This window comes from Parasteatoda tepidariorum, chromosome 2 (genome assembly GCF_982258835.1).
Source record: "Parasteatoda tepidariorum strain Cologne lab strain chromosome 2, Ptep-v5.0, whole genome shotgun sequence".
In the NCBI taxonomy this organism is placed as follows: domain Eukaryota; kingdom Metazoa; phylum Arthropoda; class Arachnida; order Araneae; family Theridiidae; genus Parasteatoda; species Parasteatoda tepidariorum.
The window spans coordinates 27,667,918-27,692,814 of NC_141756.1; the positions used below are offsets into that span (position 1 = coordinate 27,667,918).

General features: G+C 32.5%; 1 protein-coding gene across 4 annotated transcripts; it reads right to left on the reverse strand.

Moving 5' to 3' along the window:
- Window positions 1-1,558: 1,558 nt before the first annotated feature.
- Window positions 1,559-18,790, reverse strand: LOC107441320 (uncharacterized). 4 transcript variants are annotated; one of them, XR_006226793.2, is made up of 3 exons: window positions 17,249-18,790; window positions 6,104-6,416; window positions 1,559-1,718 (listed from the first exon to the last, which is right to left on the reverse strand). XR_006226793.2 is itself a non-coding variant. In XM_043055222.2 (3 exons), exons 1-3 carry the CDS (start codon window positions 18,732-18,734, stop codon window positions 1,676-1,678), a joined length of 1,722 nt encoding a protein of 573 aa, XP_042911156.1. In that variant the 5' UTR covers window positions 18,735-18,790; the 3' UTR covers window positions 1,559-1,675. The 4 variants fall into 4 exon arrangements, 2 of the variants coding, with proteins under 2 accessions (XP_042911156.1, XP_042911157.2); XR_011636109.2 differs by lacking the exon at window positions 17,249-18,790 and adding an exon at window positions 11,276-12,874; XM_043055222.2 differs by having other exon boundaries at window positions 6,224-6,416.
- Window positions 18,791-24,897: the final 6,107 nt, after the last annotated feature.

The following is a 24,897-nucleotide window of genomic DNA, read 5'->3' on the forward strand; positions in this document are numbered from 1 at the left end:
TGAAAACATTTGTAAACTTTTGTTTTTCTTAATCCTTTCCAAGGCCGAGGTTTGCGTATTGCTCGTCTAAGATAGCTTCTCTGCCAGACATTCGTCTGGAGCTGTGGCGGTGACCATGGTAACGAGGTGTGATTATTTCAAGTAGGGGTGCAAAATGACTTTAGGACTGGTTTTGGCAAGAGAAAAGGAGACCTATTCATCAAAGCTACCCTCCCTAAAATGCCCTCTTCTTCACAGCACTATACTGCCGCAGACCTCGTGGCGGTCAGAGTACCTATCTTAGACAAACATACTTACCACTATTTTCACCAAATTAAAAAAAAATGTCTATGATAAATTATTTTAGCTTTTTTAATTTCTGCTCCAATATGTTAAAAATTTAAGTTTTAATGAAATACGTTTAAATAAATTAAAATAAAATATGCTAATTTTTTTTAATACAAACAGGTGTAGTCTACTAAAGCTTATCAAAGCAGAACAAGTGTGCACAATTTGAGATGTCCCGTTGTATGTTTCTTCATCTGTTCATAAATTTCATGAAAAATAATTTTCTAATTTTAAATATATATGAACAAAATATTTGTAGTGTAAAAACTAAACTTAATAAAAACCAATTGCAAACATTGTAATAACCAATGCATGTAATGTAATGCATTGTTATATATTACCCTTGAATTAATATACCCTTGAATTTGTGCCAAAATTCTATAAATGGAAAGAAGTAAAAATAGTTCGGATAACTTTTTTAACTAGCCTTCAATTGCCGGGGAAACATACTTATTAACTAAAAATTATGTTAAAATTCAAATTAAATTCATCGAAATAGCTACATTAATTTATTTCTTGAACAATTTCAGTCCTAAAAATATTTTAACTGTCACTAAAAGTAACTACCCCGTTAATATGCTGAACTAAATTACAGAAAATTATTTATTATAAATTATTATTATATACAACAATCCATACATTAATATTTATATTGAACCTTTTAAAAAATTTTGATTGGCGCAAAATATATAATAGTTAAAAAATATTTTTTTTTGCATTTATATCAAGAATGTTGTCTAAATATGTACTTAGTCGAGATTACTAACTGAAATATAAACGAGAAAAACTATTTTTAAATTAAAATAACAAAAGAAGATGATGAGAAGAAAACTAAATCGTTTTATTACTACAGAAAGGTGGCTGACCCTTACTTCCAGGTTCACTCTAGACTTGATGATTTTGATCCCACCTTCCTATATAGTGATTGATCAGATTTCAATAACGTTTTACTTTTATTTTTAAACTTAAACTTCAACAAGGAGTCTAACACATATATATTTAAGATGGTTATTGCAAAACACTCTGGATATATTAGTTGAAAAACCCTTCAGATCCGCAGGTCTCATGGCAGATTTACCTAAGTTAAAAATGCAGAGTGTATCTACAAAATGACTCGTTAAGTTTCGTTTTTATCTCTTTTAATTTTGAAAGGTTTCAGCCAGTTGATAAAAAACTCGCACAAAAGCTTAAGATAGAACATAGGGAGGAACAAAATATAGAATTTTAGTTAAATTTGAACTTGTATTTTGGTTACATCTTTATTAGAGTAATTACGGGACTAACATAATGCAGTTAAAAGCAAACTCAAGTATACTTAAAAGCAAATGAGATATATAATTTTTTTTCATCATGTATTCATCTTTCTTCCTTCTGACTCAAGTATCGTCGAGCTGAAAATAAAAGACAAAGAAAGTCATATTTGTTTTATTTGAGAATGATTCATAAATACTTAGTATCATAAGTACTAATAATCATAAATACCGAAGCATTTTTAAAGCATTGCCCACTCTCCAAAGACAAAACTTCAACACCCTTTAATTGACTTTTTCAATTTATATTTTCAATGTGGCTTTTTTTTGTGGATAACTTTTTTTATAATGTAACATTCATTCATGCATGCAACAATTGATTCAACAATTATATACGAATCAAGTTGAGAAAGTATTTGAATATAAATTGATAATTTGAAGAATTGTCCTCAGAAGAAAAATAATTAATTTTTTCAATACTTTGTTACTCAATATATTTTAAATATTTAATTTTAAAATATTTTCTTTTAAAAAAAAATAGACTTTGATTTACTTATGTCTTTGTTTGCGAGGCAAAATGTTTCATTTCCTCAAATAACTCTTTATATTCTTTTTTCTTTCAAGTTTTTTCTCAATTATTACATTGTTTGTTATTGTTGTTAAATTTAATTAAGTGCCGGGATAGCCTGGTCGGTAGGGGGCTGGGCCCACGTCAGTGAGTTCGTGGGTTCGAGCCCCGCCGGCCGAGGACTCCTCGTGTAGTTGGTGATTGATGCACGTTAAAATTCTGTCTAGTCGCAAAGTCCTCCATGTTCCCATAACAAATCAAAACTTCTGGGGGTACTGGATTGGAGATCGATCTATCTCTGATGCAGGTCAAAATTACGCGTGGATGACTGAATGGATGTCTGAATGGGTCCGCCTTATATGCAGGTGTGACGTATGGGGTGGCAGAAGTCAAATTCTTGGCCATAGATGGCGCCACTGAAAGACAAGTATCGCACACTCTGCCTTAAATTTGCTCAGTTTCACCAAACAGGCTTGCCCGTGTTGCAAGTGACATTAGAACCAACCAACCAACCAAATTTAATTAAAATATCACTATTCAGTTTTTTCCCCTTACTCACTTTTATGCAAATAAAATTTACAAATATTTAAATTATAAAATAATTGCTCTAAGAGCACATTATGTAAAGTATTTAAAATCTTTTGTTAAAATTTTAATTAAATATTTTTCGATTGCTTACTTTGTAAGACTTGCAAATTTGAACAAAACCCTTAAAGACCCAAAGTAATTTTACCAATTGTCGGTTTTGCTGTCATTAATTGAAGCACTTTCTACTAATAATAGTGATAATATGCATGTAGTTTTATTGTATATTGTAATGCAATCAAATTTTCTTCTATATCAAGAAGAAAATAATTAAATGAACTAAATAAAACGTATAATATCAGAAAGATTTATATTTGATAAGGAGGAAGAACACGAATTTATTTTAATGCGCGAACAAAACATAGTTAACGTAAGATAATATTAATTTTTACAGCATTGAATTAACACATTTTTAAATTAACTAGTTTTAAATCAATTTTAGAAAACTAAAGTATCCCATAAAGAATATAGTATATTCAATTATGCAGTAACCCAGTAATACTGCTCGAATTTTTCTTGGCATAGATTCTATGAGATGTTCGTAGGTGGTCGGAAGAATTTGACCCCATATCCGATGAACTTTACTTTTCAGTTCCGCCAGATTGGACGGCACTGGTTTCAGCTGTCAGATGATGACCCGCTTGATCTCCTCCGACAAATTCTCAATTGGATTGAGATCTGGTGATTGTGCCAGCCAATTAAATCACCGCCATGCTATTCAAGCCATCTGATGACAATACAAGGAGCATTTTATTTTTATTTTATAACCGTCGTTGAACAGCCGACCAATTTCATGGGTTTACGACTACTTACGTTCAACTCCGTAGCCTTGTAATTTTGAACCAATTCAGAAGACAAGGAAACTCCTGGATCAGTACCCCCAGAGGTTTTGATTTGTTGTGGGAACATGGAGGACTTTGAGACTCGACAGATTTAACGTGCATCAGTCACCATTTACTACACGGGGAGTCTTCGGCCGGCGAGGATCTAACCCACGACCTCTTGGATATGGGCCCAGCGCCCTACCGACCAGGCTGTCCCGGCCCCATACAAGGAGCATTGTCTTGCTGAAAGTATCCATCCCCAGCAAGATACACCATTAACCCCTTCCTTCTCGCTCCCGTGAAAATGACGGGGTGAGATTTCGCCCGCTATTTCTCGCTCCCGTGATATTGACGGGCTGTAGTGTTCAGTAGTAACGAGTCAATAAGAATAAAACTAATTCATTTCTTTTGCCCGTAAAAAATGTTATTTCTCATTTTACACACCTTATGCAGTACCTGGATATTTTTGAGCTAATTGCAGATAGCTAGTTTATTTTAAACTAGTTGCAGTACTAATCAAATACCTAAGACAAATACAAAAGCCAAAAAATAGGCACTTTTATGACCGTTTTCTTGAAAATTAACTGATCGTTAAGGGGTTAACATAACAGGGTGTGCATGATCCGTGATCACACTCAAATACCCCTGAGTATTTCGTTCTTTCCTCACAGGAATCAAAGGACCCATGCAATTTAAAAAAAAAATATCCCTCAATCCCTAAAATTGCCAGCTTAAAGTGTTGTGACAATGCAGTTGGGGTCCATGTTTTCGTGCTGTTTTCGCCATATTCGAACCCTGCCATCTGCATGGTGTAGTTGAAGGATTCATCAGACCACATAACCTTTTTCCAGTCCTCTACTGCCCGATCTGTATGCTCCTTAGAAAACTGGAAACACCTGCTCTTGCTCAAGGATGACAGCTGAGGCTTTCGAAAAGGTCATCGGTCCCATAGCTTACACGGTGTAATGTGCGGTGCACAGTTCGCTAAGAGACGTTCTCAGTGGCACTTACATTAAGATTCCCTGCCATTTCACGTATTGTTGCTGTTCTGTTCGACTGGATAACTCTGGCAAGTTTCCATTCAGCTCGATCATTCAGTTATCTGTGAGACACACAAGCCTGACGTTAAGACCCGGTTGTCAGCTTGGTAGTCCTCTCTCTGTAATAACTGCTGCGCACGAACACTTCCCAAGAGCAGCCGTTTTACTGACACTGGTCCCGTCACTTTGAGAGCTTACAATCATCCCTCGTTATAATTCAGTCAAGTCACGTTTTTTGCCCATATCTCCACGCGTAACACAGTACAATTGATGGCACACTTGCCTTGCATTCTTTTTTTGCAGCTATCTCGCCCGTACACTGTGATTCAACAGCTGATTTTGTATGAAACAGTTAAGTGGTCATAATAATTTGGCCACTCAGTGTAAACATGTCTCGAAAGAGTCACTGTGCGACGAAATTAAGCAGTTTGTGGATCGCAGTTTCGTGACTCACTGTGTATGACTTCAAACAAGTATCTGTGACTCTTGAAATGTGGAAACTGTGTTATATCTGGGAAAGTGAAGTCAAAATATTGTGCAAACACATATGTGAATGACCAAAATGTGATTAAAAAAATTAAAGATACTACGTTTGCAAGAAATACAAAAGAAAATTAAGGAATTAACATAAATCATGAGGGCCAAATGAATGCTTAGGTTAGAGAGGTATATTTAAAGTAAAAGTAATCAGAGTTGAGATCATTGAACTGGAAACTTTTATTAACTATTCAAAGCTTTAATTATTTTACCACGCCAGTGCTATTTTTTTTTTTTTTTTGGTCTTTACGAATTGTTTTTGCTTCTAAAAATCATATTTTTAAATTCATTTTCTTATACTCCAGTTAACATTTTTTTCTCCTAAATTAATGTTTTTATCAATGAAGGAATAAGCGCAAATTATGTAGTAATTAATAATAACGTGTGAAATGTGATATTATTAATTATTTCAACATTTAAGATAATCCCTATATCCTTATAATTAAACTCATCTTAACCAGCTCATTTTTATATTCATTTAAACTCATTTTTTATTCTCCATTCACAATCTTTTTAATGATTAAAGAACATATTTTTAAAATGTTAGCCTATATTCATATTTAATATCTGATCTATTATTAAATATGATTCAAGCGCAATGAAATTAGTTCAGATGCTTATTATTTTTCCAAACTCAGTTTCAAAAATTTGGCTGGAAAAAAGGCAGTTTTTTAGAATTCATTGAATTGGACAGTCAGGATTAGTAGCTAAAAGGTTTCTTAGGTGAAGTTTTGCGAGAAAAAAGCTACGAAGAAAACTTCATATGTTAAATTAAAATATTTTCAGAAAAATAAACACTAGGCTGACGTTTTATGGTTATGCGGATAATTCCATCTTTTCACAATTTATAAACATTCTAATTATAATATATCCTTCAATTATTTTATTGTAACGTAACTTTTACTATATAAAATGTCATTGTGAGGTAGAGTAAGATATAATTTTTTTAAAAGATAAAATTTATTTACTAACCAAAACTTCCAAAATTCATAGATCACAATCTTAAAGCATTCTAAATTGAAATTTCTCTAAGTATTGCGTCAGAATGATGCAATAGATTTCAATTGTTGCACGATTTTTTAAACGTCTCACCATAACTCTTGACTTTGCTTTAGAACTTCTTTCGAACTTCCAGCAACCAGTTCCTTCTTCTGTGAATTTACAGTCTTCTGGGAATTTACAGGAGGCACGCTGGCTTCTTTCGAACTTCCAGCAACCAGTTCCTTCTTCTGTGAATTTACAGGAGACAAGCTGGCTTCTTTCGAAGTTTCTAATACCGATTCCACTGCAAAAGAAAATTGAAGATTTTTTTCACGTTGCCCAATTATCGTATGAATTGCCTTCGGTAGAATCTGTTTTGACAATTTTACTATTTTTTTTAATTGTTTACATATCTTTTAAAACATTTTTTTTAAATCAATCAATAAGTTAAAACAAAAAACAAATAAAAAGCTATGTAATTAGGACAAACATGCAATGTCATTACGAGTATTTTCATGCATATTCAATAGTTTTATAGCAAATGTCGTCCTAACCCATTATTTGGCCTTACCCATTAGGGCCAAAGGTGAGTAAAAGCACGATTTCAATAAATATTTTTTATTAACACTGTGGGGTATTTTTTCACTTATTTTATATTTCTGCTGTTGTCAAGAGTTTTTAAGACATAAATTCAATGGGAGTAAACACTTTCTGTTTAGAAATTCTTAAAATATTCAAGTTTTTAAACTTCAAACGGTTATTGACAAATGAAATTTTTTGAAAATGCATAATTATTCCTTTTGAGATTTATTATATGCTTTTATAATGGATTAAAGTTGCAAAGCAGTGAATAAAAAAAATAAAGCAAATGATCTCATAAAAAAACAAGCATTCAACCAGATAGTTTACTCATTGATTTAGTGAATGGTATTTTACTTATTATATAAAATATATTATATAAATCATTTGATATTTTTAATGTAACCATTTTAGTAAATGGTTACATGATTATTCATGATTTTTTTCATCTGTGATTGATAGTGTTTTGCACACATTTCTAAGGGATAAAACAAACTTTCACAACATTTCTCAACTAACGGCAATACTTGATACTTATCCGATAATATTAACAGATTTAGAGCGATTTTTTTCATCCATTAGTAGTAAAACTTGGAAATCTCCAAACTGTATTACGGTAATGCAGTTCGATATCTCCTTCAATAAGTCACCTAACTCTATTAGTTCACCATTGTTCTGAAAATTTCCGTTTTCTAATATTTAACTGGAAATTTTGTTAAAAATTCAGAAAAAAAGTCAACATTAGCTTTATTAAGCTCATACTAAAAGTTAAGATCAATTTTTTTCGTTTATTAAAGTGCATTTCTGTAAACAACGTAGGAACAGAATGTTTCTCTTCTCTATCCTCTAGATAAGTTCGTCAACGTAATACTTTGCCCAAAGATGTAAACACCATTCACAATCTCCTAAATTTTGAAATGTGGGGCTTCTGTAGTTAAAAAGACATGGATAGTTGTAGTTCTTAATCCGCCAACTATGCGATTAAATTAATGCGATTAAACTAATGCGCCAACGAAACTTTCTTCGAATTCACCGCTCATACTTATTAACTACCAATTGACACTAAAATTGACCAGTTAATTCATCTGAAGGTTAAAAAATCATTTTACAAACAATGATTAAAATTCTTATTATTTCAATGAAGGGAAATTCTTAACAATGAAGGGAGGTTTATGATAGAAAACAATAGCTTTTGAAGTTATCCAAACTCTGTATAATACCATATACGGCTGTTTAACAAAAACATGTTTGAGAATTATAATGTATCCTTTGTGATATTATGAAATTAAAGTCTGAAATGTTTAAACAATCCAAATCTAATTAAATAAGTAGACGCCTTTTCATGATATAATAAACATATAACAATTATGCTGTTATCATTCCGTACGAGTTTGTAAAATAAGATACTAACAAAAGAATATAGATATATAATTTTTACAAAAGTATATGATGGTTAGAGTGCTCCATTTCGTGCTACAACGAGGGCCTTTTTTTAACAAAATTATGCAGTTATTAATATTCTGTAAGAGTTTGTAAAGTAAGATACATACAAAAGAATATAGTGTGGAGGTTGATATATTTGGTAGAATCCCAATTGAACTCTGGGAAGAAATCTGACTTCAACTATAGTATAACTTCCCACGTGAAAGTGTTAATGAAAAAGAACTACAGGTTTATGTCGTGTCACTTCATAAACAACATTCCCAAATAAGCAACTATCTTTATTAACACTTAAAACTTGGTAAATTTAACTAAACATTTTAACATAAATAAAATATAACGATTTTAACATTCAAGCAGCATAGAAGAAGCTGCAAAATGAGTAACCGGCAAGAACATGCCTAACTGCTAGCTAGTTACTCATGAACCGACGGAGAGAGAGAGAGTGAATTGTGGAGAGGCGGCCAAGATATATCAAAATGCATCCTGTGCGCGTTTAGCCGATTTCGTACTTCACGTATATACTCCGAGGAAATCTCCATTCAGGTGTGAGGTCTACGTCATACAACAATTATCGGCACCAAGCGACGTAAGCCAACGTCAGAGATTTGTAGATTCGGACTTTGCAAATCAAACCCCAACGCCACAATAGATATATAATTTTTACAAAAGTATATGATAGTTAGAGTGCTCCTTTTCGTGCTACAACGAACACAACTATGTTGTTATTAATATTCTGTAAGAGTTTGTAAAATAAGATGCATACAAAAGAATACAGATATATAACTTTTACAAAAGTATATAAAAGTATATATTTCGTATTGTTATTTTGTAATTACTCTCTATTGATTTTTTTTTTGGAAGGGAGCTTTAAAAAATTCTCCTTGTAGTACCAAAATGCCTCATATTTCATTAAATGAATTGCGATGTTATAACGTTCCATTTTTCTGAATAAATATGCATTTTTTCCCCAGATTCATACTTTAGAACCTTAAAATATAGAGGGTAGCTGCAAACAATGACCCGAATATTGGCACATCGAAAAATATGGACCCGATAGTTTGGTCAGCAGAGGTTTAAAGTTCGAGCCCCGTAATGTTAATTTTACTTTTTTCGTATTTTACCATATCTCGAAATTCTTTAGGCGGATCAAAAATATTTAAGCAGATGAAAGTATTTCTGCGCAAAATTATAACATCCGTTTGTTCAAAGATAATTCCATGAAAAGAAAGAAAAAAACTTTCAGTTAATTGTCAGTTAATATTTTATATAATTCATTATTTGATTTAATAGAGGAAAAGCTTAAACTTGTAAGGTATATAATTTCTTACTATTTTTAAAAATTTGTCAGTAAAATAATTTTGAAGCGCAAATTACACAATTTGAGCGAAATCGGACGAATAGTTCCAGAGAAATCGAATTTTAATAAATTGATTTTTTTCAAAATTCGCTTTTTCAAGAACTTTTTGACCAAATTCGCTCAATTTTTGCAATTTTTTGAAATTGTATAACTTAAATTCTAAATTTTTTACTGTTACTAAATATAATAATAAAAAAAGAAATATTTGTTAAAAAATATATTTTGAATGAAAATACATTTAGATAAATGAATTTTAAAATTGTATGTAAGTTTTTTTTTTCGATTCGCTTAAGTTTTAGAGATATGGTAAACTTAGCAAAAATTAAAATTAACATCATGGGGTTCAAACTTTGGACCGCTCTTCTGACCAAACCAATGAGACCATTTCATAAATCATTGGCTATCCCCCGTATATAATTTGGGGGTCATAATTACGAATTAATGGAGAAAAAAAAGTGTATTAAATCAGAAAATTTATGTTCTTATATCCAACATAAAAAATTGTCTGCATTAATTATTTTCATCAAATATAATTAGCAATTAATTAATAATTAGCTTTAATTAATTTGAATTCAAACAATTAGGATTAAGTAGTAGAATGTGAAGATCCGATCCTAAATTCAAAAGTTATTCGGGGTGATCCGTTTAATTTTTTGCGCATTGTACGCATTTATGCACGCAGTTTTTTTTTTTTTTTTTTTTTGTAAAAATCTGTAATTTTTGTAATTGTAATTTAACCAATTTAAAACTGAATTTCAAAATAAAATTAAACAATATTTTCTTGATGCAAAGAATTTTATGAATAGTTCTTTAAGTTTGGCTGAAAAACTAGATTAATTTCCAGTCATTATAAGAATTGGTCTAAATAAACAAACAGGTCCTAAACTAAAAAAACAAAAAAGGTTTCTCCTACAGTAAGGAATGCGTATAATGCACTACAGGTGAAAAGAAATTTTCAAATAATTATAATAGTGGTCCAGGACAAATCCGATATCATAAGGATCAACAGAGAATATGGGAAGAAATTACAATTACCCATAAAAAGCTGGTTTCAATCAATACAGTAATCTGTACACCATATGCTCCAAAAAGTTAACAAAATAAATACGACGCTTTAGAGAGATTTTTGCAATCTCACGTAGCATCCTTGTTGCTCATATAAGTCTTGCGCTGCATATTTGAAACAGAACAACCTACGTTCTCTGTAGAGCTTGTGTAAAAACTAAATATATTTCAAGAAAGAAATGAGCAAAAAGTGCTAACTGAAACATTTCATTCTAGCTTGTTTTTGAGAAGAATAAACTATCCATGACTACTAAAATAGTTTTTAACAATCATGACTCAATACAAATATAAGGTTGCTTTGTATCCGAGAAAAAGTAAATATAGTAATGGTAACTAAGAATGAACTCTAAGCTCACTAAAGCTAGCTAACAATGAAATGATTGAAAAACCAGTTTTTTTTCACTTTTTCGTCTTACTTTCATGTGCGACTTCGAAAACCTGCGTACGTGAGCATGTGGTGATAAGTGCAATTACTCTGTTATACAGTAGTTTTATGCACGTACGTTATAAGGACCAATCCTTAAAATGAATATAAATAAGCCTGAAAAATCATATAAAATTTAAATATTTCTTTATTTATTCGTGTTTTTATTTGCTCAATTATCTGTTCTTGCCATTTTTTATTTTCGAATACCTAAAGTATTAAAAATAATATTTAGTGCAATTAATGATTCTTCATTGTTTTAACTATTAAATTTGCTAAAAGTTTTCTAACTTACCGCATTTCGTTTTAAATTTAGAACCAAACTTGTAGGAAAGCTTAAGTAATACTTCAGACGCAATTAAAGAATTCATTTTCATCCATTGTGGCCAGTTCGGTAAGGACAAAACTTCCGAAGAGTTTTCCACAATATATTCTATTATAAACACTTTCATCTGTTCATAATTTACCAAATCTGCTACCAGTAGTATGCTCAGTACATTGTCGAAATTCAAAGCTGATTTTAAGAATGTTGAACACTTCTCTACCAAGGATGATACCTGATATTTATCAGCAACTACCAATAGATTAGAGGCCATTTTGTCATTCATACCATTCACTGTTCCAGTATAGAGATACTCCAAAAAATATTTCAGGGTCTTTGCTTCCATATCACGTATATCAATGACGTTAGTTTTGCTCTCTAACATCTCTCGATCAAACATTGCCCTGAACACTGGAGATCGAGAAGCCAGTAAGCATTTGTGAGCAAAGAAAACCTCACCATCAGCACGCAGTTTCACATCGGCGTAGTTTTTTTCATTCAACATGTTCCTGAGATGCTGCTGTAGATGCAATAAGCTGTCGATCTCATCCTTATTTTGAGTTAATGCAGCACGCTCAGCACTTGGGGAATTTTTATTAGAACTCTTTACCTCTGTGATTGAAGCGTTACATGAATAATCAAACATCACTTCCAGTCTTTTAAAAATAAAGAAATTTGCATCTTCCAGGAGCAATTTATTAACAGAATGGAATAACTCATATTCTCTATTTGTCTTACTAAATTTAAATTTTTGGCGTCCACCAGTCACGTTTACGGATTCTCCATTTACTTTTAAATTCATTGTACACCACACTGTGTGAAATTTATGATCAACGATTTTGGGAATTAGTTTAATCTCAAGCATAGGCTCAACATATTTAAATTCAACATCAATTGATATATTTTCCACAGTTACTCTTTCAACAGCTGTCCAGTTACTATAGCCGTAAAACATTAAGGACAACTCAAAAGGGTAACTAGAATTCACAATGTCTGTTTCAGCTTCCCAAACGACAACAGAAGGTGGACTTGAGATCATTGACGGAATTAAGCAAGGTATTATCATACGAAATCGCAGGCTGACATCTTCAAGCGTGTTGCCATCAATCATTTCGATTAATCTGTATCTTTTCGAAATATAACGAAATGCATCACTTAATATATCAGACTTTTTTAAAATAACACCAGCAGAAGTTGTTAGCTCATATTGATAGTCGACTGAAATGAGTTCTGGAATTTTAATGTAGCTCTCTCGATGAATCGATGAATGACAACAGCGTTCTATAGAATATTTGTATAACATTAGATTCCATTCAGTTCCTTTTAAAAATTCAATTTTAAACGAAGGGCTGCTGATTTCATAACAGGGGGCTTCTGATTCCAATAGCCTATAAAAATTTTTAATGTTCCAAACATACATGAATCCGTATTTTTCTATTGTCGACATGTTTTAATTCGTTATAAAATTTCAAAACTATCTAATCCACAATGAAGGGGGAAGTAGCTTACTGACTTTTTCAATTTTAATCTAACACATTATCACACAAGAAGACAGTAGGTTTCTTGTGTGATAAAGCGCAATCCATCTCAGTCTGTTTATCCAGTGTCGCAAAACAGATATGATAAAGAAAGCATTATTTATCAGAATACTGTTCGTTTTTAACGATTAGATTTAATGTAAAATAAAATGAAAAATAAAAAAAAAAAACAGCAAACAACACTACAAAATATTTTTTGACTATGAAGAAGCTAAATATGGAATGCGATACTGCAGGGTGACTACAAAATAGTGTCGCAAATATTGAATCATTTTGTTGCGCAGATGTTAAATAGAAAATGATAAAGACGCAAATATAAAATCCTCCGTGAAGGCAGGAATACTTGATTCAGGAGTTCCTTTGTTTTCTGGATTGGGTTCAAAATTACAAAGCCACTGGAGTGAACGTTAGTAGTCGTAAATCCGAAATTGGGTCAGTCAAATTTTTTTTACTGTAACTAAATATAACAATAAAAAAGAAATATTTACTAAAAAATATATTCTGCATAAAAATATATTTTGCATGAAAATACATTTAGATAAATTAATTTTAAAATTGTATGTAAATTTTTTTTGATTCGCTTAAGTTTTAGAGATATGGTGAACGAAGCAAAAATTAAAATTTACATCATGGGGTTCAAACTTTGGACCGCTCTTCTGACCAAACTATTGAGACCATATTTTATAAATCATTGGCTATCCCCTACCTATATTCAGTCAGGATTCCGAATTAATGGAGGAAAAAAATGTATTAAATCAGAAAATTTATGCTCTTATATCCCACTTAAAATATTGTCTGCATTAATTATTTTCGTCAAATATAATTAGCAATTATTTAATAATTAGTATTAATTAATTTGAAGTCAAACCATTAGTCAAACTATAAATTGAAGTCAAACCGATCCTGAAGTCATAAGTTAGTCGGGGTGATCCGTTTATTTTTTTGCCCATTGTACGCAGTTATGCACGCAGTTTTTTTTTTGTAACAATCTGTAATTTTTGTATCTGTAATAATGTGTCTGTAATAAGTTCTGAAATAATGTCTATGTGTACCATTTTGCATATGAATATTAATGAAATGAAATCCTCAATCTTAAATTAACTTACCCTTTTTACTTAAGGCCTTATTTTCAAAGTTTTTGGATAATTTCAAAAGCACTTCGGTTGCCGAAGCAATGTTACTCTTTGTCCATTCTGATCACTCCGACGTAGATAAAATTTCTTTAAAATGTTCCATAATATATTCCACTACATTCCATTTCAAATGATCGCATTTTAATGTATCACCAACTGACAGAACTTTGCAAGCATTATTTATTGACAACACTGATGTTAAAAATTTTGGAAGACATCTCTGTCAATGATCTTGCTTGATATTCATCGGACATAAAAAGCATAGATAAAGCCGTTTCTTCATCTACCTCCCTAATTTCTCCTGCGTACACGAACTCCAGAAAAGATTCCAAGCTCTTTGACTCACATCGGGAATGTCAACAATGCAAGAATTGTTTTCTACGGTGTCATGGTAAAACATGGACGAGAACACTGATGACCATGCTGCCAGAACAGCTTTATGTGCATGGAAATTTCACAATCAGCACGTAGTTTTACATCTGCAAAATGTTTATCTGCAAGCAAATTATGAAAATCGTGTTGCAGGTATGAAATAAAATCGGCATTTACTAATTGAGAATTTTTCGTTTCTTGGTTCTCCTTATTTTTTGAATAACATATCAGAAACTGATTACTAGCGCACCGAATTCTTATGTCTTCATCTTTAAGACATCCACCCTCCTCTAAGTGTGAGTTATAAAACTTCAGACCAAACTCTCTGATTTTGTTGTTTTTGGTAAATAAATTTTCATCTCCTATTGAAAATGTCTCAGTACCAATGCTATTAAGGAGTGCTATATTGCATGCAACGAGGTATTCCCAATTTTCTTCATGGTAAAATAACATTTAAATTCGAATATAATCCTCAACATACCTGAGTTTAATTGCTAGAGATATACTTAATCCTTACACTCTTCTACGTACTGACCAATGTTCGTTGTTTGTGAACTTTAAACTCCATTCAGTTGCTGTCATTTGTTGACAAATAATCGTATCAATTTGGCAGTCGATACACTGAGTTTCACTACACATCAGGAAAGAACTACTTAGTGTCACATAACAACTAAGAGAGAAGGTGTCTTCTGACCAGTATGATATTTGTTGCTATAAATCTTCCATTCCAATTAATTCGTAACGTGCCGTAACGTCAAATCCTTTGCTAAATGTTTCATTACCTAATGCTAAATGTTTACATCACCTTTGCTAAATGTTTAAATCACCTCCGGGATTAAGCAATTTATAAAAAAAAAAATGAAGGCCAGTTTTTCATTGAATAAGTTTTCATCGTAATCTGTCAGACATAACTCTAACACTAAGTGTCTCTCTTTTTCTGCATTACAATAATAACTGAGTTCTAATTTCCATTTGCTGCTTCCTAAATTTACAGTTCCCGGTTTAATAGAACAAAAAGATCCCATTTGAATGACTTTACGCCATTAGCGAAATGAAGAAACTCCCTTAACTTTCCAAATCCAGAAAAACTGACTTTCTTTGTCATCACACATTGCTCAAACTTTGAGAGCAACTTTACCTTTACATTACTTCCTTACAAACAAATATTCTAGATAACTGTTATATTTCACGTCATTTAGATCAGAACCCAAGTATTATCAGAGCAATATCATATCAAGGAAGTATAGCGATAAAGGAGTCTCTGTGACTAAAAACCTAACTGACCTCATTGTTGCTATGGGTGTTAAGCTTTTTTTTTTCATGTAAACAAATCATATACTATTTTTTAAAGAAATGAGTTATTATATTTTGTGCCAGAATTTTTTGATTGAATAATTTGAGAAAAGGCAAAATGCCCAGAAAATCAACAATAAAAATAAAGAGGTTCAAATTTTCGGCAGCTCTTCTACCTAAACTATCTGGATCAATATTTTTCGAATTGAGGCTATCCACATACGGTCCAAGATCCCGAATTATCTAAAAAAAGACGTGTTATTTGTGTCGATTTGTTTTTGTGTCTTATTTTATAGTTCATAATAGTGTCTGCATAAATTTATTACAAGATAATCTATAAGTTCTTCTATAAGTTCTATAGTATATATTATCTATAGTATATATTTCTAAGTATATATTATAAGTTCTTCTCAGCATTAAAATGCATTAAAATTTTATTTATTTACATGTTAAATTTTCAAGCTTTAACTAAACCGGCAGTATAGCCGAGTGCTTTATGTAGTTCACCATTTTAAAAAACCTTTAACAATAGTGGAACTACTTATTAGAAGCGATAATTAGGTAGGATTTATCATCAGTCTATCATGCAAACAAGCAAACAAAAAGTATATAAATAAAAGTATCAAAGCATACCAGGAGTATATTCTTCCATTCCAATCATCACTACATGTTTTTAGTTTGTCGTGTTGTAGCATTCGATAGGTTTGGGTTTTTCGCCAAACTCACATTCATTCAACAGTTTGGTGTAAATGAAAATGAAACTAATCGTGGCACAATATGTTTTACACTGGTCTATTACCCGGTCCTTAATACACATTTAATTTGTAATCTAGTACTCTCATCAAAATGAACGACTTACGAACCCTTATCAAGTGGAAGATCATATAGCACAAGCTGAAAAAGGACATCACAATAGACATCCAGCGAAACGGTGTGATTCGAGCTGGCTACACTCGAAGAAAAATATCGTTTGGTGGAACAGCGAAACCACTCCTCCAGGAAGGTCCCTACTTGAACTGGGCTTCGGGTTCCATCCAACAAATAGCACATGGAAATCAAAAAGTTTGTGTGATAACACGAAAATGAGAAAAATTGCTGCAGTTTGTCATGAATCATGACTTGATGTCAAGCCGTTATACCAACCCTATAGGCAACGCATTTTTTAGATAATTTGCCAATTAAAGAAGAAAAAAAAAGTTCACCAACGTGAGTGCTTACTAGAACTAGTTATTGTATCTTAACTTGGACGAAAGTTCTCTGGTTCTCTGTAGAGCTTGTGTGGGGACCAAATATATTTCAAGAAAGAAAGTAGCAAAAAGAGCTAACTGAAACATTTCATTCTAGCTTGTTTTTGAAAAGAATAAAAAATATCCACGACTACCAAGATAGTTTTTAACAATCATGACACAATATAAATATAAGGTTGCTTTGTATCCGAGAAAAAATAATAATTAAAATATTTTTTTATTTATTCGTGTTTTTATTTGCTCAATTACCTATTCTTGCTATTTTTATTTTCGAATACCTTAAGTAATAAAGAGAATAGTTAGTGTAATGAATGGTTCTTAATTGTTTTAACTGTTAAATTTGCTAAAAGTTTTCTAACTTACCACATTTCTTTTTAAAATTAGAATCAAACTTGCAGGAAAGCTTAAGTAATACTTCAGACGCAATTAAAGAATTCATTTTCATCCATTGTGGCCAGTTCGGTAAGGACAAAACTTCCGAAGAGTTTTCCACAATATATTCTATTATAAACACTTTCATTGGTTCATAATTCACCAAATCTGCTACCAGTAGTATGCTTAGTACATTGTCGAAATTCAAAGCTGATTTTAGGAATGTTGAACACTTCTCTACCAAGGATGATACCTGATATTTATCAGCAACTATCAATAGATTCAAGGCCATTTTGTCATCCATACCATCCACTGTTCCAGTATAGAGATACTCCAAAAAATATTTCAGGGTCTTTGCTTCCACATCACGCATATCAATGACGCTAGTTTTGCTCTTTAACATCTCTCGATCAAACATAGCCCTGAACTCTGGCGATCGAGAAGCTAGTAAGCATTTGTGAGCAAAGAAAACCTCACCATCAGCACGCAGTTTCACGTCGGCGTAGTGTTTTTCATTCAACATGTTCCTGAGATGCTGCTGTAGATTCAATAAGCTGTCGATCTCATCTTTATTTTGAGTTAATGCAGCACGCTCAACACTTGGGGAATTTTTATTAAAATTCTTTATCTCTGTGATTGAAGCGTTATCTGAATATTCAAACATTACTCCCATATTAAGTATTTTATAAAGAGAGCAAATAGCTTCCTCTCGGAGCAATTTATTCACAGAATGGATAAATTTGTATTCTGTAGTTGTGTTACTAAATTTAAAATTTTGCCGCCATCCATAAGTCATGTCAACTGATTTTCTATTTACTTTTAAATTCATTGTACACCACACAGTGTGAAATTTATTATCAATGATTTTGGGAATAAGTTTAATCTTAAGCTCATGCTCAACATATTTAAATTTAACATCAATCGGTATATTTTCCACAGTTACACTTTCAACAGCTGTCAACTTATTATTGCCGGAAAATACTAAGGACCACTCAAAAGGGTAACGAGCTGCCACAATGTCTGTTTCAGCTTCCCAACCGACAACAGAAGGTGGACTTGAGATTATTGACGGAATTATGCAAGGTAATATTATACGGCATCGCAGGCTGACATCTTCCGGCGTACTACTATCAGTCAGTTCCATTATTTCGTATTCATTCGAAATATCCCTGAATGTATCATTAAATGTATCACTTAATAAAGCAGACGTTTTTAAAATAACTCCAGCAGAAGTTGTTAGCTCATATTGATAGTGGACTGAAATGCGTTCTGGAATTTCACTGCAGCTCTCTCGTCTAATTCGACAAACTATTTTTTTACACCATTTTGATAATATTAGATTCAATTCAGTTCCTTTTAAAAATTCAATTTTAAACGAAGGGCTGATTATTGTATTAATGGTTGCTGATTCCACAAACCTATCAAAATTTTTAATATTCCAAAGGTACATGAATCCGTGTTTTTCGTTTGCCGACATATTTTAACTCGTTAACAAATTTCAAAACAATATAATGTACAACGAAGAGGGAAGTAGCTTACTGACGTTTTCAATTTTAATCAAACGCATTATCACACAATGTCGACAAGGCAACGCATATCAGTCTCTTTAACCAATAACACAAAAGAGATAAGATAAAAAAGCATTACTTGTCGGAATACTGTTCGTTTTTAATGATTAATGTCCATTTTATTTCATTTTTTCTCATATAAAATAAAAAGAAAACAGCAAAAAACACTACAAAATATTCTTGGACAATAAAAGAGTTAAATATGGAATGTGATGCTGTAGGGTGTCTACAAAATACTGTTACAAATACCGAATCATTTCGTTGTACGGATGTTAAATAGAAAATGATAAATACACAAATATAAAGTCCTCCTCGAAGTCAAATTCCCCCCCCCCCCAATACTTGATCCAAATTTTTAAATATCTCATTTTATTTTATTTTATAACCGTCGTTGAACAGCCGACCCAATTTCATGGGTTTACGACTACTTAAGTTCAACTCCGTAGCCTTGTAATTTTGAACCAATCCAGAAGACAAGGAAACTCCTGGATCAGTACCCCCAGAGGTATTGATTTGTTGTGGGAACATGGAGGACTTTGAGACTCGACAGATTTAACGTGCATCAGTCACCTTTCACTACACGGGGAGTCTTCGGCCGGCGAGGATCGAACTCACGATCTCTTGGATCTCATTTGTACAGATTCTCTTTCTTCACTTTTCTTTTGCGTGACACGACTTCTACTGAGAAGCTTGTGGTGGAAATTCACTCGATTTTGAACGCTCTTGAAAACGTAACTATTCATTTTTCTTACGTTCGTGGCCATAGCGGTATTTTGGGCAATGAAAGAGCAGACCAATTGGCTAGGGAAGCTACGTGTGGTGAAATAGACTTAAGGGTGTCTGTTCCAGCTTCTCACTTGCAGCGCATCGCTAGAGATAAAATCATTGCGGACTGGAATGCTGAATTTCTTGCTTCGCCTCGGTCGCTTTGGACGAAAAGGTTCTTTCCATCCATTTTTCACCGTTTGCCATGTAAATTCTTTGCAACTGATTTCAAATTAACCCAAATTTTAACAAACCATGGAAATTTTAAGAGATATTTATTTCGTTTCCATCTGCAGACCAGTGGAATTTGTGCTTGCGGTGATGCTGATGAAGATGCTGAACATATTCTTCTTCATTGTAGTCTGTATGCGAGTGCCAGAATGAATTTAAAGACTGATTTGAGACGTCTTTCTATTTGTTGGCCACCTGTCTTATCAGAACTGGTCAAAAGTATTGAAAGTCTTGCGGCCTTGCGGAATTTTGTTTTTAATGTAAATTTGTAAATTTTTCTTCTTTTTGTTTTCTACTTACAACTGTAAGCCTCATGCTGTACTTTGTAGTGCATGAGGAGTTTTAAGTCGTTTAAATAAAAAAAATTTAAAAAAGTAAAAAAATACTTGATCCAGGCGTTCCTTTGTTTTCTGGATTGGGTTCAAAATTACAAGGCTACGGAATTGAACATTAGTAGTCGTAAACCCAAATTTGGGTCGGCTGTTCAACGGCGGTAATAATATAAAATAAAATATGCAAATGTAATGAACTCTATAAATGGAAGTTTAACTTAAAACTTTTTTTATTCGAATCGGCCACCATCTTTAATTATTACTAACTATAATCGCTTACGCAGTTGTCCGATAGCGGCACGAACCATTTTAAGAGGTGATTCGTCCCATTCCTGAGGGAGTCAAGCGACTCTGAGGGATTTCATGTGCTGCTTAGCATTAACTTCAAACTCTAGAAAACCCTTAACACCACAGTCTAATTAAAGGATTTAGATTAGGTGAAGAAGGGGGCTAATCTTCTTGTCTAATAAATTTCGAACAATTGATATGGATCCAAGAATGTGTTGTTTTAGCTCAATTTGACGGTGTAGAATATTGTTGAAATATTCAATCCTTTTTGGAATACAATCTGTCAGCATGTGGAAATAAATGTGTAGCCAATACTTCCATTTTGTAATATTCAGTGTTTATTTTTACCCCCTTATCGATGAATTTCAGAGGAAATTTTCTGTTACTTGAGACTGCAGCCATTGCAGAACGCTTGTTCTGAAATCATTGCACAGATCCTTACACTTTCAGTTATATCAGTCGTTGCTGAACATGCAGCGTTATTTTTAGCATTATAACTTTTTTCTGAGCAAAATATTTTCTCATCAGAAAAGATTATTCTTAAGAAAAGATATTTGACAAAGGCTTATAAGCCTAATTTGAGCTCACAAGCCTGCAAATGTATGTAATTCCGATAAAGATTTCACAATAGAAAATCTCTAATCTGAACTGAATCTCTAATTCTGAAACAAAATGCACGTTATAGATCACATTTCAAATTTTATTTTTAAATTTTAAGAACGATTTTGAATGACATCTCTAAGCATAGCATTAATAAAATTTATTAGATGTATTATCATTTTGACGTAATCATTTTGTTATCATTTTGACGAAAAAAAGTCTATTTTATTTTTATTTTATAACCGTCGTTGAACAGCCGACACAATTTAATGGGTTTACGACTACTAATGTTCAACTCCGTAGCCTTGTAATTTTGAATTAATCCAGAAGACAAGGAAACTCCTGGATCAGTACCCCCAGAGGTATTGATTTGTTATGGGAACATGGAGGACTTTGAGACTCGACAGATTTAACGTGCATCAGTCACCATTTACTACACGGGGAGTCTTCGGCCGGCGAGGATCGAACCCACGACCTCTTGGACTTGGGCCCAGCGCCCTACCGACCAGGCTATCCCGGCCTGCAAAAAAAAAAGAAAAAAAGTCTATTATAAATGATACAGAAACATCTGATTTGATGATATTAATTTTTTCATTATTTTATTCAAATAGGGAATGCCCCACTCATTAGTACCGCCTTTCCTCCTCGTTTGTAACAAAATATTGTTTCACGGATCCCCTTCCCACTTATCACAAACTGTCACAATATCCACAAACCTCTCCCTCCCCTACAAGCTTGGCAACATTAGTAGACGACCCAATAGTTGTTTAAAAAAAACTTTTTGAGAAACGTGATCTTACATCAATGCACATTGGTTGTCTCAAACTGTTGAAAAGACGAGAAAAATAAAATTTGATCTAAATTGTCTGCCATCATTATTACGGTGTAGCGCAAAATTTTCAAAACGTTAGAAGTCAATTTTTTTTTTCGAAATGGGGTAAAAAAATTTGAAGTAACAATAAAGTTCAAGGTATATAAACGCATTAATTAATATATAAATGATAAATATATTTTCATAAAACGTATGCAAATGCTATAGCTAGCAATTATACAGGGTGTTTATAATGTCCCGGACCCATTTTGATGTTTAATAACTCATAAAATAAAAAAGATAGATTAAAATTAATAACATAAATGGTTAGATAGACTAAAAAAGTTTCATGACCTTTGTCAATGAACTTCCACGTGTGCCCCCTTCGTCGTACGGAGAATATCAAGTCTATAGTCAATTTCACGCCAGGTAGCGGCAAGCGTTATGAGTTATTAAACATCAAAGTGGATCCAAATGGGTGTTTCTAGCATTGTTAATCGCCATATGTGCGCATATGGGGATCTGAAAACCCCCATGAATACCGTGAGACACAATGGAATTCCCCAAAAGTTAATGTGTGGTGTGGACTAATGCACGACCGAGTCATTGGGCCTTTCTTTTTAACAGAAAAGACGGTCTCATCAGTAGTATACTTAGACATGTTGGAAAACTTCGTATTTCCACAACTAGAAGAGCTTCAGCCACATGTCTTTTTGCAACAAGATGGTGCACCACCTCATTGGGGTAACATCGTTCATAGTTCTTTGAATGACCATTTTTCAGGAAGATGGATTGGGCAAGAAGGTCCATTTCCTTGGCCACCCACATCGCCTGATATATAGCCGCTGAACTTTTTTCTTTGTGGATTTATAAAGGACAATGTTTACAGGAGGATCGTGTCGAACATTGATGACCAAAAAGCTAGAATTACAACCGCAATAGCCTCTGTGGATGCCGACATGCTGGCCGCTACCTGGCGGGAAATTGACTATCGACATGATATTCTCCGTTCGACGAATGGGGCACACGTGGAAGTACATTGACAAGGGTCATAAAACTTTTTGAGTCTACCAAACCATTTATGTTATTAATTTTAATCTATCTTTATTATTTTATGAGTTATTAAACATCAAAATGGGTCCAGGACTTTATAAACACCCTGTATTTCAAAGAAATAACTCTTAGATTGGAACATGAGGAAAAAAATTGCATTTTCGTATTTTTTCCCTATGATCGATTAATTGGTTCCAGACGGAATAAAATGAGGCTCTTACAAGCTGATGATGCTATGTCCCTCTATATTTTTTAACTTAGGACAGTGTGTGTCTATACTTCATTCCTCTTTAACTTGGCAATACTGAGAAAAATAGCGGCTGTTGTCACTGAAGCTGTCATACTCATTCAACGGTGTTCGCAGACAAAGTAACGTCGTTTCATCTTTAATTTAGGTAATATATGCATGTTAGAATAAAAGAAATAAGCTATCTACTAGTAAAAAAGAAGGAAGCAAAGTTACTTATTTGTCTAGAGGAACAGTAAGAAATATCTATACTATCATTGATGAAAATGATGCTTAATTTAATGTTGATGATATGAATTAATTAAAATAAAAAAATACTAAAAAGCAAGAATAATGGAGAAAAGATATTTATTCGCTTTGAGGAACCGTAAAAATCAAAATATTATTATCGACACGAATGCTTAATTAATAACGGTAATATGCATTAATTAAAACAAAATAAGTTATGTGACAAAACGCAAAGTTATAGTAGGCTCATGGGAAATTCATTTAGGAAAACTGTAGAAATCGCCATTCCCAGATGACGCTTAATTAATGTGTACTCCTGAAGTAACATGTACTACTGGTGTTATGGTAATTAGAGCAGTCTTAATAAGAATTTTACAACAGGTTCTCGTTAGTTTCAGAAAATATTTTTTCAAGTGATAACAAGGGTAGTGCATAAATATTTTAATGAATTAGAATTAAAAGAATTTTTTTCCCACCACTACTTATAAACATTTTAATAGTAAAACAAAGGTTAGATAGCAAAATGGTCATGCTCCAAAATCTTTATCGAGATCTAATAAAAATTCTTCTTTTTCTTTCTTTTTTATTAAAAAAATGGCTTTAGTTGTCTGAAACTGAAAAATGTATTTCCCACAAAACTGAAATGTAATAAGTACAGGGCTATGTAATAAGTACCAAACATACAATTATAGGTATGAAATATTGTATTGATATAATCGGTGATTACTGAAACTGCACCAATATTAATGACTTTTAGTACCGATACTTTGGAAATAAGTGTTTTATGTCCCCTCGAAAGGGATATGTACCAAAAATTTTTTAATGATATTGGTAAATTTTGACCATTATGAGTCGACCGCGAGTAATAGCATTACCATCGGGGTTATTTTGGGGAGGGTTTGAGGATTATACCCCCTCCGAAATTATACATTGCTTAATTAATGAGCTATTTATTGTAGGTTAGTAAGTAGTTTGTCGAAAAAAAAAAGAAAAAAGTTTCCAGTATTCAACTTTTGTAATTTAAATCAGAATATGTGTGTATATGTATATATAACTCAAGAATAGTTCCTAAAATTAATTATTATTATTATTGTGAATTATAAAAATCTATAGACTGAATCCGTATCTGTTAACTCCATCTGTTAAGTGTTCATTTTGAAACCATGGTAAGACGGTGGCTACACTTACGTGAAAATTTGAATTTCTTTTTACTTTACCTGCTTTTTTAAAACTGTTTAACGTGGTGCATTTCTTTTAAATTTAGAAATTTGGATACTGTACTTTAATAGCCTTATAACTTTTTAATAAAACATCGGATTCTACGGCTTTAAAAAACTGCATGCTGAAATATGCTCAACAATAAGAGAAACAAAACAAAAAAATTAAATTGACCCTGAAAGTTGAGTGGAAAAACGACAGCAGTTTTTGCACATCTGACTCAGATGAAAACCTTTGTACTCAATTTTTAAAAACAGTATTGCATTTTGATGTCAATTTCTGGAAAAGAGAAGAAAAAA